The sequence below is a fragment of the Tiliqua scincoides genome, chromosome 1, assembly GCF_035046505.1.
Source record: "Tiliqua scincoides isolate rTilSci1 chromosome 1, rTilSci1.hap2, whole genome shotgun sequence".
In the NCBI taxonomy this organism is placed as follows: Eukaryota; Metazoa; Chordata; class Lepidosauria; order Squamata; family Scincidae; genus Tiliqua; species Tiliqua scincoides.
The window spans coordinates 144,353,349-144,374,079 of NC_089821.1; the positions used below are offsets into that span (position 1 = coordinate 144,353,349).

The window sequence follows — 20,731 nt, forward strand, 5'->3', positions numbered from 1 at the left end:
ATCCCTGCATCTTAAGGGCCAATGACATGATTCACATCACAGCTTCATTCTCTGGGTCTCTGCCTTGAGGGGCAAGGTGCCTCTACATGCACTACAGGTGGGGCCTCTTTATCCACGTATCCATGATCTGTGCGGTTTTACCTCACCAAAGGTCCTGAACCTGTGGATCTTCCCACCTGCTGTCCTCCAAACGTGACCGGAGCAGAACTCCGGTCACATTTGGAGGACCTTTTGTGGTCCAGGGAGGCCATGCATGAAAACAGAATTGCCAATTTTTGGCCTTCTGGAGGCCTTGGAAGGCTTCCTGAGGGCCAGGGAGGCCATTCGGATCCTCCATAGATATCAAGGTACCACCTGTACTGATAATTCCGCCACAGAAAAAGAAAAATTATCTTGGAAAGTGTTCTCCCAAAGAAAAAGGAATTCTGAATTTTATCTACTGCTACTTATATAACATTTATATTATTATCTGAAAAAGATATGTATTTCTTTTTTTCTGTGTTTGAAGTGGCTCTCACAAAAAAATAGATTAAAAGTCTTCTTGTGTTCCACTTCACAAAAAATTCTATGAGCCATGCTTTGTTCTTTTCTTAAATGAAAATATACCAACCTTAAGATTTAATTAATGCTAGCCACTATACAAAGCAGTACTGCATGTAATAGTTGTTCCTTTAAGATCAGTTAACTTTCAACAAATAATCTTATTAGATCTTGATTAGCAGATTCTGATGTCTCTAGCCACAAATGTATACAGGCAGTGCAAATAGGAGAAAAAAAACAGGAAAGGAACCAAGGTAGGGGGATGGTGCATAACAAAAAATATTAAGGGCGCAATCCTAACCAATATTCCAGCACTGACCTAGCCGCAATGCAGGCCCCAAGTAAGGGAACAAACATGCCCTTACCTTGAGGAGGCCCCCTTTGACTGCCTCCCACTGCAGGATGCAGAGCCTGCTACATTGGCACAGCTATGTCAGCGCTAGAAAGTTGGTTAGGATTACGCCCTAAACTTGTTATTCATTAAAGATGCTTGGATTCATATGTAGTTCAACATTAAAATTCCCTCTGAGTACAAGGCAGCTAATGTATGTGCATTCTCTTACTAGCTACAGCACTTCCAGGAACCACTTCACAGTTTATCACATTTATGCTCACAACAAGCCACTGGACCTCAATCGTTCTCATTAAAGTCAAATAGTACCCAGTTTATGGAGGCATAATGACTTTTCAATTACTCCAGCACTAAGTTATGGACTTTAAAAATGGACAGGAAATTTTTTTTCTTGTTGAAAAGTAGGAAGTAAATATTCTAAATAATAACACACGATTGCCTTAAGCCTAGATTACACAGGCCTGAAAAATTGAGGGTCAGAAAACTTTTTTAAAAATGTATGGTGGTTTTATATGAATTGGGGATGCTGGTTCCAAAAATGGTATCAATTTTGCTCTACCATGACTAGTTTTGGAGATACCGCATAGCCATGGCATATCCTTCATGAGGAAGCTGCTTGAACCATTTACTAATGAGGCTGTGCCATATCCTCAAAACTAGAAGTGATAGGGCAAAACAGATGCCATTTTAGGAATCAGCACCCCAAATATCCCCGGGGACAGGTCTTACTTTTAAGATAGCAAAATGCCTGTGCTATTAGTCCATCTGGTCATGTACTGATTGGCTTGCTAAGATCTCAGATGTCAGTCTTTCCTAACTTTGCTATCTGGTATCCTTATAAGTGGCTATGTCAAGGATTACGCCTGGGACCTTCTGCAGCAAGCAACATGTGTACTTGGCCAATGAGCTGCGGTCCGCCAGCACCCCATTTCATTTGTGTTATAGAACTGCTTCCACTACTTACATCATGCAAGTGGTAAGTTCTGCTGAGACACAGCTAAACTCATTCGTGTTAAGTTAAACTTTATAACTACTTGCAAGACTTGGGCAGCCCTTTGTTTGCTCCCTGGGGCACAGTGTGCAATTTGCCAGCTCAACACAGTCCACCAGGCATTCAATTGTTGTACAAACTGCTAATAAGATCAAATACACAAAACTCATGGAACACCAATAAGAACACAACATGCTCCACCAAGGCCAAAACAAAAAACAAAAAACCCTACAACTTGCTGAAACCAAAGTTGAGCATTTGTTAGGAAGAAAAATTGGTTGAACAGAAACTTTATAATGGGTTTTACATACCATAAATTCCTGTTGAAATACATGGGAATGCCTGCAAGACAAAAACCAAGACGTAAATTAGATTTTTCGCTTTAGAACCACTTATTACACGGAATCATTTGGTACAAGGAAACCACAAGCTGCTTAGTGTAAAGATATCTCTCCATTTAAGTCAGCAGGGTCTGATGGAATACACCCTAGAGTGCTAAGAGAAGTAGTTCAAGAAATCGGGAAGCCACTCATGATTTTCTTTAAGAACTCCTACAGATGAGATCCCACAGCACTTTGGAGAAGAGTAAACATAAAGTGCCTTGCTGAAAGTGAGAAAGGGGAATTTTCCACCAATGAAATTGACTTCAATAACCAAGAAGCTATTAGAACAATTACAACACAATCGATTTGTAAACATCCAGAGGAAACTAGGGTGGTCACCCAAAGCTAGCACAGATTTAAGAACAAACAACAAACTAGTTTCTTTCTCTGACACAGCAATCCATTTAAGAAGATAACAAGGATATATATCCTGACTTTCAGCAATGTTCTTTTTTTCAGGAAATTCACACAAGCAAGGAGGATTATTTTTTTTGTCACATTTGTATTCTTTTCTTTCCTAAGTACATGGCTTTCTGCCATATAGCAACCCTTCAAGATGAGTTGAATGGACAGAGAGTGGCTTGCCATAAGAAACCCAGTGAGCTTCAAAGCTCAGTGGAACTTGAACCCTAATTTCACTGATCTGCAGTAGGTGGGGACATGCCTACATGAGAAAGCACATGCTTTGCATACAAGAGATCCCAGATTCAGTCCCTGAAATGTCCAGGTAGGGCCAGAAAAGATCCCTACCTGAAACTCTGGAGAGCCACTGCCAGGCAATATAAACAGCACTAAGATAAAAGGACCAGTGCTCTGAATTTGTGTACAACAACTTCATATGCTAATCTAAATCCAATTCACTATTCAGCCCAGTTTTCACTATTCAGTTCTATTTGGTTTTCACTATTTTTCACAGTTTTCACTATTCAGTTCATCATAGCAGAAACTGCCTTGATGGCTATAAACTGGGCTGAAAATTCTCACCAGCACTCCAATCCAATGCTAAATTCACCATGCTGGCAAAAATGAACAAATGGGACCTGAACAATGGATGCTGCTTCATCAGTCCTCTGTTACAGGCCCTACCTTTTCTGCGAGGCAGAAAGAAAATGAGGGTCTATATAGACCACGGACATGGCAACCAAAGTAAAACTGGAGCAATCCTTTCTATTTGTACAACATCGCACTGGCAAAGCATAGCCACAGCACACGGCGGCAGTTAGGAAGCAGTCCTGAGCAAAAGCCCTGCGAGACCTGGGCAGTGAGTGGGTGACAGTCCTCAAGTGCCACCACCCTAGGTATCTGTAGCTGCATGGAGGAGGAATTATGTTTGCTCCTGATGTGTGCTCCCCACCAACTCCCAGTAAGGCTCCCATTGGGTCCTGGATTCCTGGCTGACTGAGTAGGGCTAGGCAATAGTCAGGAACACTGACAGCACAGCTTCTAAATTGAAGCCAGGAGAAGAAGAGAATGGCCCCATGTCACCACTGCTCCTCATCACCTCCTGTCAGAGGTCTAGGGCCCAATGGAGATGCTTACTAGGATGCAGTAGAAAGACCACAGCTTCTGCACACTGTTCACTTTCTTTCCCTGGTGCTATTTAAAAAATTCCCATGTGCCCCATCCCCTAGAACACTTGTCCTTGGAGACAGTATATCCAGAAATAGTAAAACAGCAAGGGCAAAAATGGTTGGCTATTGTCACTGCTGTCTTCCAATTGTCCAGAAAACATCACCATTTCCCCTAGTTTACCAGTCAGCAGTGGAGAGCAGCAAAACATCTCTGTCTCAGGAGACAGTTAGACGTGGGTACAGGTCCTTGCATAGGCTGGGACCTTGGTCCTGACCCCAGAAGGCTCCACCCTTGAAGGCAGTCCCCTCTCAAGTAGAGTCACAGGCACAAAAGTTTTTCAGGAATGTTTACAAAGAAGTGGAGCTGAGACACATGACTCTACCCATTTAATTTGTGTAAGGTATTGTGCTGGATCCTAACTTGGGCAAAACTGCACGTTATCATTGCAAACCCTTCCCATTAACAGAAGGAGAATTACACTCACACAAGAACCCTTCCAAACACAGAAGAACCTGCTGCATGAGTACCACTCTCTTTCCATTTGCAAGAGGAGCTTCCAGCTATGTAGTGCTGTTCTGCCAAAGTTCAAATACCCCAGGTCAGATGACCCTTCTCTGCTCTTTTCTTTATAAGTGGCCATGCTAAAACAGTATAAAAATGAAAGGTTATGTTTACTTACACCATAAACATGCATTTACACTGGATTTTTTTAAACATTATACTTAGCAAATCTTTGGCAAAAGTGTCAGACAGGTGATCTATCTTTTTCCCTCCATCTATATCAGAGTGTCAAACATAAGGCCTACGTACATGATACGGCCTGCAGAACTCTTTATCCAGACCATGTGGTAACTGGCTTTCCCTGCAGTGCTGCTTTTACTGGGGCTCTGCAAAGGAGAGATAGAAAGCCTCAGAAAGCAAGCAATGCTGTGGGGGAAGGGGTGGACCAAGAGGGGTGAGACAGAAGTGACATGCTGCCAAGGGATTTGGAGAGCCCAATTATAATGCAGGCTGCCCTTTTAGCAACGCTGCTTCTGTGGAGGCATCACTTCGCATGGCACCTCTCAGCCGCTGAGCTGCAAAGCTGTGCCTTGGCAAAAGCGATGCTGCCGAAAGGGCACCCCATGTGATAATTGAGCTTTCCCAGCATGGTAATTCGCCTCTCCCGTTTTTGGAAAAATAAGATCAAAATTTGCATACAGGTCCAACCTATTTTTACACTGCTTTTTTATACAGGGATTTGACTCAACATGAATGGCCCCTGCAAATGAGAAAGAATGTGCTGATCCCTAGAGAAGGGGAAAAATGCATCCCTTTAAAATCAGTTTTAAAAACTGAACAGTCCTTTAACAACAGCCTCCTTAATGAGAGAGAGAGAGGGCAGCAAGCTAACAATCCATCAATTCTTCTCTCTCCAGGTGGTCCCTCCCTTCCCCCCAGCACATGAAAGAAAGGTGATCATTTTGCATTGGTGAAGGGAGGGGCTGAGTGAAGTGCTGATGGATTGTCTTCTTAATGACTCTTATCTCAGAGTCAAAAGGTCAGCAAGGTTGTTTTTCAATCACTGGAGCAAAGAAACTTTGTTTTTTAAATTGATTTGCTATAGTGTTTTTTTTTATCCATGTGAGTGCTTGGAATGGAACCCACGCAAATAATTAGTCTCAACCTGTACTTTCTCTTCTGTCATTTGTAGCTAATGAGTTTTTACTCAAGAACAAAGTGCTTATTTCTGGCCATCATCTGCTCAATGACATCACATCCTGCTTAATGACATCACTTCCAGCCCTCAGCTAGCACCATGAATGCCATTCAGTCTGTTGTATGAAACGAGTTTGACATTCCTAATCTATATTATCAGTGCTATATCAAACAGACAGTAACTGTGGAGAAGAGCTCCCTTGTCCTACCTTTCCTTGCAGCTAAAAAAAAAATTAAGGTGTGCTATTTCTGCTTGCGCTGGGTACTGAAGGGTGAGCCCTGGTGTTTAATGCAGGACATTTCCTTTTAGCTATTAAGAAACTCTGAAACAAAACTAATTCGAGAAAAGCCTTGGTTCCCATTCAAATATGAATTCTTAAGTTGAGGTCTCACAAAATGTGCATCACTTCAAGCTGCTTCAGTAGCATTTACACAAACTTTTGTTATCTCACTCAGGCAGCAGCATAAAATGTGGCTTTCTAGGCACAGCTGTTAATAGACTAGTTTTACATTATGAGATGGGATAAAGTAGGATGCTGAAGGAGTCTTTTCTGTATCTGCTACAGATCGGCATCTTTAAATATTATTAGAGTATAGGAGCTGAAAGTACACTTGTAAAAACTGCAGATGGCACATAACATGCATATTTCTGAAATGGTCTGAAAGCAATAAAATGTTTAAAAAGAAAAAAAATAGCTGGTCAGAAGCATTACACAGAGGATTGGGGCTACATAAATTGAATTGAAGTTCAACAAACTGATTTTGCAGAAAAGGTGAGGGCAAATGTCAATTTTTTAAATTGCATTCACAAAAGCACTGCACACAAGAATGCTAGTAATGTTCTGCTCTGACCTTATTAGAAAAACGGCTGGAATACTGGATTCCACTTGGGAGCTGCATTTCCAGAACAGCTATAAACAAATGGAGAGCAACACTGATGGTGAAAAACTTGGAGAATGCATGACATATGAGGGAAAGTTGATGGAACAAATTAAGGGGCAATATGGCAACAATTTGCTAAAATTGAAAAGGTTGTCATTGCAGGAAATGGAGAAAAATGGTTCACAGTTGCTCTGAAGGGCAGAGCAATAGGTAATATGCTTGACGTACCAGAAGGTAGAGGTAACTTAAATATTATGAAACACTTCCAAGTAGTTGTGGAATTCATTTTTTTTTCTTTTTTCTTTCTTTTCACCTTCGTGCAAGCTGTTATTTCCACTTAAATATCACTGTCTTTTGCAGAATAGTGAGGCCATTCCTGGAACCAAGACAACCTGACCTTAACTCTCCTGCTGAGAGTGCAGCAAGAGAAGAACTGGTGAAAGGAAGGTAGCCAGATAATATAGCTGCTTCATGGGAGCTTACATATTGTGATATTTACTGGAGAGGTGTTCCCATCACTAGGATGGTACAGGGGTGCATGATCTGTCTCTCTCACTGTGGGGAAGAAGAGATGGAGCATGTACGTCATGCTGCAGAAGCCTTAAAAAACCCATTCTGTATCAGTGAGGAAGAGGAGAGGGTAGAAAGACAGTGGGACCCCTGCATGGAGAGAAAAGTGGGATGCAAATACAGTAAAAGAGGGCCTTTTAACTGTGCCACCTTTGAAAGAGGTGAAGGAGTTGGCAGAAAGAACAGGGTCTTCTCACCTGGGCACGCTGCTTGTGGAATTCCCTTCTCTTGGAACTAAGAACAGCTCCCTCTTTGGAGTCCTTTTGGCAGGGCCTCAGGACCTTCTTATTTAAGAATGCATTTGAGTGCTGACATGATGGGCTGGCATTTTAACTTTCATATTGAACTTTTAACCTTTAGTTTTGTTTATATGTCCATAGGGGTCTGATCTGTTTTTATTGTTTAATTGTTTTGTGCTTATGTTTTAATTATTCTTTTGATCTGTTTATAGTACTGTGTTTTAATGCTGTTTGCCACCTGAAGAGGCCTTGAATATGTGGGAGAAAGGTGGGATATTCATTCATTCATTCATAAATAAATAAATAAATTAATAAATAAATAAGTAAGTAAGTAAGTAAATAAATATTCATAGAACACACAGAGAAGACTCTGGGAATGTGCCCAGCAGAGAAAGAACCAACTGAGTGAGGCCTTAACCTTCTCCCTTCTCCTTAAGACAACTGAGGCATCGGGGAGTGAGGGTAGTGGCAGGTCTGACAGAATGAGAATCTGTGTTCAGCCAGGAGACTACTTCACCATGGGAAAAAAGGGAGGCTAATTCCCCCTCCTGCAGAGACCTTTAACTACTTGGCTTGCACCCCCTTCCCCCAAATAGGGCATGGCACTACAGCTTGCAGAGAAAGATGTTCTGAACAGGATGGGGAAAGTATTTAAACAGCCCTGTACACTATAAACGCATAGCAGTATTGCAGAAGAAGGAACGGGGTGGCAATAAATCCTTTACCTCCCATCTGCAGGCTACTCTACTGTCATTAAAATTTTAACCATTTAACATACTCCATTCCCAGGAACAGCACAAGAAAGTCTGCACCAGCCACTTTAGAAGAATCACAATAAGGGCACAATCCTAACCCCTTATGTCATTGCTTTCCAGCACTGGCATAGCGGTGCCAATGGGACCTGTGCTGCATCCTGCAGTTGGGTGTCAGTCACGGAGGCCTCCTCAAAGTAAGGGAAGGTTTGTTCCCTTACCTCAGAGCTTCACTGCCCTTATGTCAATGCTGGAAAACACTGACATAAGGGGTTAGGATTGTGCCCTAAGTGTCCACGAAATTGATACATAGTCTCCAATACAAGTAATATAGTATTCACATCACCTAACATTATCTGCAGCGATTGAACTTTCATCACCACCATTGTCCATTACCAGTAATCTTTTCGAACTTCAGCACATGTAAAAAAAATATATATATATATGTGTTCTGATCAAATTACAAAATGGTAATTTCTAGAATTACAGAGCTTGGAAAGAAGTTCAAGGCATAGCCATTTTAGCAACAGTTAACCAGTAGTCTAAAACTTTATATGTTAAAATCAAAGTCCACATCTGAAGGGCTGTTTTTTTCCCCATCCTGCTAAACAATGAGCATTTTCACAATGGTAATTTTAGTGGCACTGCAAACTGAACAATATTTCTTATACTGTAATCCTATACACACATACCTTGGGAGTAAGTCCCACTGAACTCACAAGGCTCACTTCTGAGAGTAAACATGCATAGGGTTGGGCTGTCAGTGCTACCACTCTCTACAAGCTCAGAGTAAAGAAATTTGCTCAATAATTAGTATTTGAAAGCTGTAGCAAGTAAGAGTTTAATATTAGCTGCTTGAATATCAGCTACTCCCCTCCACTTCAAAACAGTTTGTCATTCCACCTCCATAAACCAAGTACCACAACATTCTGTTAAATCTACTATACTTTTGCCCTTTTCTGGACACCATGATACTCATTCGAGTAACTTCATGGCTAGAAAAGGAGTTCAACACTTTCCACACTTTATGCATATTCATGATGCAGACTGCGCTAGAGCCAGTGATTACTATGTGCCTCCCTCGTCTATGTTCCAAGGTCTGTATCATCAGGGAAGTTAATGTCAATTAACAGATGGCATAGTTTCCACAGGTTCACACATCTCTTCTGATCATTAATAATCATGAGACATGGGGGGGAGGGGGACTCATTAAATAAACGTACTCCATTGTAACAATACTTATTACGGTATTTACTATGATCGTGGTTCCCTACCCTTCAGTTTGGTATAGTAGCTGCCAGCTGTGGCCATGCCAAGATACAGTCAAACAACAAACTCACTATACAAATATGTGGTTTAAAAAAATGTGGTGTCTCATCTAGACCATAGCATTAAAATGTCCAAAAGTCATGGGTGAATCAAAACCCAATATGAGATCATATGAATCAACTGATTTCAAGATGAAATAAGGTATCACCAACTGAATTCCACTATTTTCTAAACCAGATGAATATATGCATAACTTGAGTGCTGACCTGATGAAGCCTAACCGATATTATTGCAAATGATGACCCATTGAGCCATTATTTACCAGAGCCTTAGGAAAACTCTCCAGCTGAAGTCCATTTCATATGTTACCTTTGTGGCATGAAAGCTACCACATAATAATCCAACCTCACACAACTCTTTCAACATTTTCAAGGAAGTGCCACATGTCCAGTCTCAGTGGCACAGTTATTTCTCTCATTGCCTGTACTAGGGCTGTGGAGGAGTGACAGTGGTATGGGAAGCAATCACAGTAGCACCTAGGAGTTGCTTCTTTGGAATTGCTGAAGCACTGTGGGAACCCCAATACAAAGTCAACATGTGAGTTGAGCCTTAGGTTATGTTAGGCTTCAAGTCCCTACATATGAAGCATAGCTAACCAATTTTAGAGCTTCAGTTACTCCTCTAAATGACTGGTGTAAATAGCATGTTAAGAGCAGATGCAATGAATTAAAACACCAAGGAGAGAGAAAGAGAGAGAGCCTAGAAAGATATTGCCTCTACCTGAAGAAGCAAATTCTAATGAAAGAAGTATGCATAGCAGTGTATCATCAGTTATCCCTGTTGATGCCTTGTAGGTGCTATTCAATTTGTCTCCTACCTCAGCACCAACACTGATTACAGCAGGGGTGCTCAAACTTTCAACTTTAGGGATGCTGGACCTTTAACAAGTTTATAGAAGAGGGAATTTCAGCAGGTGCAGCTTGTCATCTGTGGGACAAAATAATAAGGGGTAGAAATAATTTCCCAAGACCACTTCATGAAAATGTTCACCTTGTTTCAAATTGGCTGTTTCATTACCATTTTTCCCCATTAGCTATGCTTCTCCCAATCGCCCAATTAAGGGGCGAACGGAGTTTGTTTAGCCTGACCTCGAACACAAGAGTCTCCTCCCAGTGGGGGAGTGGAGGAGGGCTGGAACTGGCGGCTACAGAGGCCTTTTAAAGGGCATAATGCCCAGCCCTCTTCCTCCTTTACACGTGAGGTGGTGTGGGTTAGGAGGCGTGAAATGGACTTCGGGCATGCACCGGCATAGGCAGTGCATGCAGGCGGCACAGGCAGAGCAGAACCCAATTGCAGTCCTCAGGGGCTTGGCGGCACAAGGACATAGACGGGGCCCTGGCCAGGACCGCGGGGTCTGCCTCAGAGGCTCAGCAGCTCGAGGCGGCACAGCCAGCGGTCCAGCTGCCTTCCCCTTAAGGGACAGACCTGGATGAGCTGCGCCGCCTAACAACGGTGCACGGCTTGGAGTCAGGTAGATGCCAGCCTGGGGGCAGATGCGTTCTGGTCCCGCCCAGTGGTCCCGCCTCCGCACCACAGGGGGGCTTCACGGCCTTGGATGCTGCAGGTCTCAGCCTCCTGTTCTGTTGTAACTGCTAATAAAGTGGCCCTTTCTCCCTGTTGTCTCTGTTGTCTATCTGTCAACAATATGTTGTCTCAAGTGTTCATTGGACGGTGCGAAAACAATCTCCTAATGTATTAGTTACATGGGCAGTCTGAACATATCAGACTGATTGGAACGCTATGATTCCAGGCAGCCAGTAACATTTGGTTGATGACTTTACAAAGGAAAAATGAAGGAAACTCACAAATGAGTGAAGGGCTACTTCCTGCAATGGCAGCCAGTGAGGTGGGGTAGAAATGTGTATATGGCTGCTGAAGTACCACATACGTACTAGTGACCATCTGTTCATAGGCAAATAATGATGCTGCTGTCCATTCACCAGTAGCACATGTTCACAGTTACACAGCACTTGCCACCTACCTGGTTGCTTCCAACAAACACCAAACAGTAAGAACTGAGGGACTCAACCATAAGATTCCCCCCCTCCAGCACCAGCTCTGCAGCTGGTATCTTGAACTAGTTGCATGGGTGGTAGCAGTCAGGGGAAAACACCAAAGACAAGAGAAGATCACAGTACTATGCAATGAATAAGATTTAATAACGTAATGATATCACTGAGGCAAGGAAACTGAGAATGAGGAAAGAGAGGGCAATGAAAACGAATGGATGAACATTTTTTGCAGATAAAATTATGAAAATCATCTGAAAAAAGTTAATTTAACAAATGGAATTATAATCAATAAAACCCATTCCCAGCAACTGCACCATACAATATAAGAATTCCCAGTTGTTATGGTCCCAATGAATTATTTGCTATTAAGAGATCATCATTACAAGAAAAACACAGAGTTCCCCATACTATGTTTTCAAGTGAACAGAGACGGGGGGTGCAAGGAAAGTTTAGCAGATGAGAGGGGGATGCTAAAACTTTCCCTTTTAGCTAATTCTCCTCTGTTAATATTTTATATATTACTCTTCTACATAAAATGTACCCCATTTTGTTCGGCAACAAAATCAAAAGTAAGCCCAGCTGATGGTTGGGGAAGAAGTATTGTATTGAATGATGTTTGCAAGAAATCAGCACATACAGGAAGCATTTAGTACCTTTCCCTCCCAGTGGCAACACTGGGGGTAGCATCACCCAGTGTGGAGTTTGGCACCCATGAAGCATGGTGGTGATGTGATGATATCATCATGACACTTCCAGGGTGCCAAGTTATGGCCATGGTTGTCTCCGCTCTTGCTCACAGATGCCTGAAAGGAGGATTCCTTCCCATCTTCCCAAACACAGAACCTTGGTCCTAGGAGCACCTTTCCTCTTGGGCAAGGGACTCACTGCCCATGCAAGCAACCCTCTGCTTACCTGCTGCTGCACAAGGAGTTGAAGCACTTCTCTGCACTCCCAGGCAGGGCAAGCTATGCTGAGTTGCTAGCGAAGTCACAAAGCAGAGATCCAAGCAGCATATAGCCTTCTGGTGCCCGTGCTCAGAGGGCAGCAGGAGGGAGCCTCAGAAGCTTAACTACTGCTGCACCTTGCTGCTTGCATGCACCACAGCTCTTCTAGGCAGGAGTTACTTTGCATGCCAGGGCAAGGCAATGCAGCAGTGGCAGCAGAACTCTGATGCTAGCAGCCTCTGCTTGATACCCGAGGATGTAGCTATACTGGGAAAGGGGGAGGGGAAGGCAAGGAGGGAAGAACCCCTTCCTTCTAGCTTACTTTGGAGCTCTGTGCAGTGGGGCTTCTGCAAAATCAAAAGGTGGAGGCACCAATCTCCCCTTGACAGCTTGGTGTCCCAACTCTCCCTCACCCTCCACACTGCACTATGCCTACTTAAACCCAACAGGGCTCTTCTTAAGCAACTGGCTCATGAGTTTTAAAATTCTGTACGCTCCCTCCCACTTTCCAAATTTGGAAGCCCACTGCTCTTTGGCAGCAACGGAGACTGCCTCAGCCAGGGTGGAAGCAATGCCAGCATCCCCTTATCGCCTTCTTATGGCTGGTACCTGGGGTGCGCTACACCCATTGCTCTTGCTATGCCACTAATACCTCCCATCAGTTCTCCCCTGCAAATGACCCCTCCATTACCACATTCATGCTTTATTATCAAGCACAGTAAGGAGACACATTTGCCAAGGTAACCTGTAATACTACCCTAAGTGCCTCTGTCATAAGATGAATGCTTCCCATGATGGTGAAGTTACTCCATTATGTGGTTGGCGACAGGGACACTCTGTTTTCTTTCTCACCTGCTCAAATAGTGGCAAAACTTTATAAACTCAACTTGCTCATTTCAAAGGTTTCACAGGATCCATGGCTGTAGTCCAGAAGGGTTCTGGTTTCAATTACCACCACTGAACACACATCCTCACTGGAGTGCCCCCCACTGCAAACCAATTGTTCTATCAGCCATTCCTGTAATAAAACTGCAGACTCACAGGTTACTGCCAGATTCTTTAAGCAAACTGCATAATGTTGTAGCAGAGTGCCAGGAACTCTTAAAAATGAGACTAGGTAAGCCAAATAGTCTTTAAAAAACAACAAGTTTATTGCTGAGATTCTGTCTCTGCAGATGCTCACAAGCAGGCTACAGCCCACCCACTCCCTTTTAAAATCCTCCCTGCCCCCTTGGATGAATATAAATCTCAGAATGGGATGCTAGTTTGGGATCAACACAGGGCTCTCCAAATACCAGCTAGGGTCAAGGAATGGCTGAATCATGAAGACAATCAATGCATCACACATTCTTGATTTCATACAACAAATATGTAGAGGTGTTTGAAAACAGTGCTATTTATTTTACACCAAAGTAAGCCAATTGTGTTAAGTAAGACTGAGTCTCAAATCCTAACCAACTTTCCAGCACTGATATAGCTGTGCCAATGAGGCATGTGCTGCATCCCTCAGTTGGGTGGCAATGACGGAGGTCTCCTTAAGGTGAGGGAATGCTTGTCCCCTTTCCCAGGAGATACATTGCCCTTACCTCGCTGCTGGAAAGTTGGTTAGGATTGTGACCCAAGGCTCCTATCGTACTCACGAGAAACAAACCCCTCTACAAATACGGATTTATAAACCATGCTACTACATATCTGCTGTGTGGTACAGAGAGGGAGAATGAATTAAAAGAAGAAATAAAATTCTGCTATAAATAAAATGAGTCTCCTAATGAAGAGCGAAAAGGTAAGTACATACTAAGACACTGGTCATCAAATTATGAACTTCACATCAAATTATGAACTTCACTACCTGAGCGAAATGGCATTTGCACTGCACCAAGAGGGTTAAGAAAAACCAAGAACACAATGTTCCTTGTTTATCATGCTTGTACTATCTTGTGAAACCCCATGTATTTCAGTGACAGTGTAACTGGCCACCATATCAAAAGGGATGCAACATCTTCTTCCTGCTTCCCTGATTGTCAAGTAAAATAAGCACTCAGACGAAAAACTAGCTAAGCTGATATGAACCAAAGGCCTTTTCTTGATCTCAGTTATATTTCAGACCATTTCTCTTTGAGATAAAGATCTAGTTTAACAAACGTTCAGAGCGTAGGTTTATAAAGCAAGTCACGATTTTTCCCCCCATTTATAGTTATATATGAGAAGAAGGGATTTCAAAAACTAACTGCTAGAGAAAATCTAGTGACTCATGTCCTCAAAGGTTAGAGCAAATGATCCTGAAAATCCCTCTGAGCATTAAAACCTATGAAGTTCATTCTTTAAGGCATGCCTCTTCCATTTCCTGGAATATTCTATTTTCAGTTTCACCCTCTGTTTTTCTGCTACCTTCAGAATGCCTGTTGCACATGTTTTATAGAAGAGCAGCTTTTAACTACTTCTTGATATCTTGCGGCCACACCACAATAATCTCCTTTTCTGTTTCTGCCACATATTTAAGCAAACCTTCTGACACGAGGTACTAAGAACTGCCTAAACTTCTGTTTTTGAATGCTAGCAAGGACATTATGGCTGGTCATATCTCAAATTAACTTGGGGCTCTTAGCTCACTCCCTCACAGAGAGATGATTACAGCATAAAGCCAGCTGATATAATTTCACAAAATATGACACAGCTGTTATTCACCACTCGGGGGAGACCCATGGCTAAGAAAGCATGTAGACTAAATTTCCTTCTTCTCCTAGGGAGGCAATTTAGTCTAGAAGTCAGGCTAAAATTACTGGAAGGGCAATAATGTGGAATTCACACTGTGGATGTTGACACAATGCAATATGTGGCTCATGGATAAAAGAGTTAAGGCCCCAGAACGCCCACATTTTTAGCTCTTTCCTGTGCATAATGATAGATGCAGTCCCAGTAAAAATTCAGTCTCAGTGAAAAAAATGGCTAACTCCTATCATCATGAATTAAACGAGCCTTGTCTCAAAAGACATTAGAACTGCCAATCAGCAGACAACATGCAACAGTTCTGCTTTCAAAACTGTATTTGTTCAATTTAGCTTAAAGTTGGTAAAATGCATGATTGACAAGACTGGATTTTTATTTTAACTACTCTTTTCAGGAAAAAATAAAATGTGTTACCATAGTTCCCCTTTGTGCGGTCAGCTCCCTCATGCTGCGTGGGCAAAATGAAGGAATTCATTGACTAGCAATTATTGTGAAACTCGGAACAAGCTCCACCTCCACTTTGGTTCAGAGTTCAGTACACTGTATACATGGAAGATAATAATGAAGCACAGAAATGCAGGTTACCAAAAAAACCAGCTATATATAAACTACATACTGACTCACAAAGAGAGTCTGGTACAACAAGAAGCTGATGGAACATACCAAGATCCAGGTCTACAGAGCTTGCGTCCTGAGTACACTTCTGTACTGCAGCGAGTCATGGACTCTTCGCTCACGAGAGGAACTGAATACTTTCCACATGCGCTGCCTCCGACGCATTCTCGGCATCACCTGGCAGGACAAAGTTCCAAACAACACAGTCCTGGAATGTGCTGGAATCCCTAGCATGTATGCACTGCTGAAACAGAGACGCCTGCGTTGGCTCGGTCATGTCGTGAGAATGGATGATGGCTGGATCCCAAAGGATCTCCTCTATGGAGAACTTGTGCAAGGAAAGCGCCCTACAGGTAGACCACAGCTGCGATACAAGAACATCTGCAAGAGGGATCTGAAGGCCTTAGGAGTGAACCTCAACAAGTGGGAAACCCTGGCCTCTGAGTGGCCCTCTTGGAGGCAGGCTGTGCAGCATGGCCTTTCCCAGTTTGGAGAGACACTTGGCCAACAGTCTGAGGCTAAGAGGCAAAGAAGGAAGGCCCATAGCCAGGGAGACAGACCAGGGACAGACTGCACTTGCTCCCAATGTGGAAGGGATTGTCACTCCCAGATTGGCCTTTTCAGCCACACTAGACGCTGCGCCAGAACAACCTTTCAGAGCGCAATACCATAGTCTTTCGAGACTGAAGGTTGCCAACAACTGTGGATGGGGCATAAGTCAGTGGCAGAAGAGCACATGCTGTGAATGCATAAGGTTCCATATTCAGACCCTAGCAACACCAGGTACAACACTCTTGGGTAGCAGAGTTGAGGGAAATTCTGCCTTGGAGAGTTGCTGCTAGAGCAGATGGTATTGAGCCAAATGGATCAATAGTCAGCATCAGGCAGTTTCACAAGCTTCAAATTGAGGATCCTAAAACTACCTGAAAAGTCTTTCATTCTGAATCCACATCACAGTAAGAACTCTGATTATCAGGAAATAGAAGTGCTTCTGAGCACCTACTATTGGAGAGGAAGGTGGCAAAGTTCTGTACAACATAACAGATGCACCTTAAGCTTCAAGAGATTTGGTAATAGCCCACTTTTGGGCTATCTCTGTTTTCCACTGCTTCCCATATTACAATCAGGCTTGTTGCATTCAATGGTGGCAGTTGTTCTGAATGGTCAGGTGCCTATCATACCTAACCATGAGAACAGCCTTCAAAGGAAGCTAGTTCATAAGTATGACTGTCTTTGGAACGAGCCTGCTAGTCAATGATAAATACTGTTACAGTAAAGGATATGCCCCATCAGTTAAATAGAACTGAAATAAGAAAGAGCTATCTTCCATGTTCCTCAGGAAGAAGATCTCTGCTAGGCAGCTGCCTCCTTGCTCCAACAATGCCAAATGTTGCCAAATGGAGCCTTTCACCTACATGCAGGTCGCATGCAGGACACATTGAAACTTGCCATTAGTTAAACCCCCATTTCACTCTAAACCACACTCAAGCCTGAAATGTAGGCATGACAACACCAGAGTATACTGCAGGGTTGTTGTATGCTACTCTCCGATTTATCCTGACATTGCACTAGGGCCCTGGGCCCACTCTCAGCTCCACCCCCATATGTGTATACCTGTGAGCTTGGCAGAAATGGGATACGGCTGCGGTTCTCAAACTCACAGGGGGTTGGAGGACGGCAGTAAGTTCTTGCAGGGGAGAAGGGGGTGGGGGGAAGGCAGCAAAGCAAGCCCCAGGATCGCGTTGCTAAGGGAGTTGCATGCACTGGCATGTACTCACCAGTCCCTGCAGCAGCCTCCCTGGGGTGTGGTCGAGTGTCTGCAGGGCTCCTCGAAGTTTAAGAAGAGAAAGCGCAGTGATTGCCTCCTGCCTCTGCAAAACTGGAAGTGGAGCGCGATCACTGCACTTTCACTTTTAGAAGGCTGGAGAGCCCTGCAGACACTCGTGCAGGGCTCACCGCACCCCCGGGAGGCTGCTGCAGGGACTGGTGAGTACACCCCAGTCCCTGCAGCCCCCTTAGCGACATGATCCTGGGAACTGCGTTGCTGCCTCCCCCTGAACCACCCCTTAAGGGGAAAGAGGCCAGGGCCCTGTCACTGGAGCATTGCGATGCCCCAGTTTGAAAAGCCCTGGGTTAAGGTTAGGCTCCGTGTGTCATTTAGCGCCACCTGCCGAGCATCTTGCCACTCCACCCTGGATATTACAGGCAGGCTTGCAGCTACCTTTTCAAAGCAGTCCCAATGCTTTCTACTGTCTGCACTACCACTGTAGCAGTGATTCATGTTTGTTCTTCTCTGCTTTGCATTCATGTTGAAAAAACAAGCAGTTACTTCCCCATATTCCTTTGTACTGAGACAAGGTCAGGGCTGTGGAGGATGTTGTCTTTGAAACAAGGGCACTCCACGTACTTCTATCCAAGAGAAATAATTTGTTTGAACTCTAGAATTTTTCATGTCAGTCCTTTGCAGCCATTTCTCTAGGGAAGTTTGGGACTACGGTTGGACTTTCATGTTGTAGAGGCCTGCTCTATTAGTTTCAGTATTTCTGCTTAACCCATTTCTGCCTAGCCCACAGGTGTAAAGATTTGATCCCTGTTGCTTATATGCAACATTGGGCAGAAATGACTTAAACATCTAGTCTCAAGACACAGATAGCTGCAGTTCAATTACTAAAGACTCAACTGCAATCATTTTAGATAAGTTCATTCAGAAGGGCATGTAACACAATCAATCATTTTTATTAGAATATCTATGCTTGACTAACCATTCCTGCACTCCTTAGGGAATGCCTGCTCCCACATGTGCCTGAGGGTCTGAGGCTGAAGCCCTTTGTAGGAGGCAACGGCCAGAAGGGTGTCTTCCCTGTAATATAATCATGCTACTGAATCTCTTCCTGGCAAGGTTATCGGGCTCCCTCACTATTACATTTTGTTTCAAGGTGAAAACTTGGTTTTCCACGTTTGGAAAAAACATAGTTCATTTTCCCACTGGCTCATTTAGTCTGTTTTAAAGGGCTGTGTTGCTCTAACTAGGAATTGTACGCTATTTCATGACTGTTTTATGGTGGCACTGTTATGATTTTATCATGGATTGTAAGTTTACTTAGTCATGTTGTAAGCTGCTGCTATGTGAACAGGGCAATGACAGCATATACAAAGTTAAATAAACGATAGCGTCACAGGTTTCAAAGCTTTCAGGATTTTAAACTATTTGTCCTCCTATTTTTTATGTCTCTTACTCTCCAGGGATCATGGAAAAGAAAACAGAAAGGCATCCACGATCCCCCAGCTAAGATATCATTTCCCAAAGCAACAGGGAGAAATGTTAAAGGTCACTCTGGTTTGTGTCACGATTAAGCTCTGATTCTCCAGTAGTTCATTGTATTTCACATGCACAACCACTATGACAGACAGCAGTCATTTTGTTCCTGTCACTCAGGTACATATCTATGTGAGTGGGGGGGGGGAACACAAGTTAGTTGTATCCACAAAGGGAATGCCACCGCCCACTCACCAAATGGGAAAGGAAAGAGGAGGATTGCAAGGCCATGCCTCCATAAATTCTTAATGATCGCTTATAAAACTTGCCTGCAGCAACTACTTTAATTTACACAACTCCATAACAAGTTCCAATTCACCTCTTAAGAACATCTCCCCAGGTCTTTGCTAGGTATTCACAAAGATAAATAGAAATACGACTCCCAGATAAATATTTGCAGATCTTGATACCACAAAGGTCTTCCATTTCCATAATGCTTTGATTATTTATACAACACCAGAAGCAGAGTTGCTGAAAGAAGTCATCCCAGGAGGTTAAAAAGGCCAGAGGTAGATCTTCAATCATTTATTATTCAAACAGATTCAATGGAGACTTTTTTCTTTTTTGTGAACAGAATTCCACTAAATGGAGCAAAAGGGAAAAATGAAAGTGCTTGCCTTATTTCTCCTAGCACTACTAAACAGACAAGAGTGAGTCTCAAAGGCAGAAATCAAAAAAAGCAGTTACTAAAAAGAACGAAGAGGATTTGTGTGTTTACAATGTGTTGTCTCTGCGACTGTCAGGTTCAAAGGATTGTTAGGTTATGCAGGCAGTTTTTGCCACAGAAATCCCAAGAGGAGACTAACAGCTGAACGATCAGCACAAAACATTAACAGGCTGTACTAACACAATCTCTAAAATGTGGAAGATCCTCTGTCTTTGCAATGATTACTTGTTGCAACATTTTTGCTTGCTGTCATGAAGGCATATTGTTTTCCCTTAAGAATGCAATTCCTTGCTCACATCTCCGAACTAACCTGAGAAGAAACCATGCTTGCAAAAACATAGAACTTGGGGCAGGAGTCCTCACAGAAAGTCTGTATCCTTGAACAAGCTGTCCCCTATTGTAAAGACACTTTCCCAAGCTACGTTCAGAGCATATCTGTTGCTTCCAAGGCAGCCGCTACAGCTGCCAATCCCAATGGAGCAGCAGGATTCCGAGTTGAAAGGAGATACAATTCATCTGTCTCCTCTTCACTAGGATGACAGGTCTGATCCGATTCCATATTAAAAGAACTGCAAGGAAATTCACACTTTCCCAAGCATAATATACTGCACTTTGAATGGACAGAACATACACTACCACAGAAGTACACTGCTCTCTTCTATGCAATGGAATAACTGGGCAACTGTTATTAATATTAATGCATTTATTCAGTGAATAGTGGTGGTATTCAGATAGAGCTATTCAGATAATAGAGATATTCAGATAATAGAGCTTCCTGATGCTGCTACTTTGAAACAGTTAAAGTACACATATTCCTAAAAGCATGAATAATCCTTGGCAGAGCTGATTTATCCATGAGACAGACTGAAATGGTTGGTCTCCTCAGGTAGGTCTTTGATGCTCTCAGTGATGATGAATTTTTCTCAGAATTTATTTTCTAGGAAAATGCTGGTGCAGTATAAAATGTGGGATGACACTGTTTGGAATTGTTCTGCATAATTAGAAGACTTACAACAACATAATAACCTGTTAACATCAAACTGTTGTTCTGCTGTATGTTCTGAGATACATCCAGGTAATGATTACGATTACAGGCTGGAGTGAGGTATAAAGAGAAAGCTCCAACTGTACACATGGGCCCT

General features: G+C 43.0%; 1 protein-coding gene across 3 annotated transcripts in view; it reads right to left on the reverse strand.

Moving 5' to 3' along the window:
* MACROD2 (mono-ADP ribosylhydrolase 2) overlaps positions 1-20,731 on the reverse strand; it is a 1,146,647-nt gene that overhangs the window by 446,787 nt on the left and 679,129 nt on the right. For all 3 annotated transcript variants that reach the window (XM_066609514.1, XM_066609523.1, XM_066609505.1), the window contains exon 7: positions 2,195-2,225. In XM_066609514.1, the coding sequence (XP_066465611.1) occupies positions 2,195-2,225 (31 nt within the window). The remainder of the gene's footprint in view (positions 1-2,194; positions 2,226-20,731) is intronic.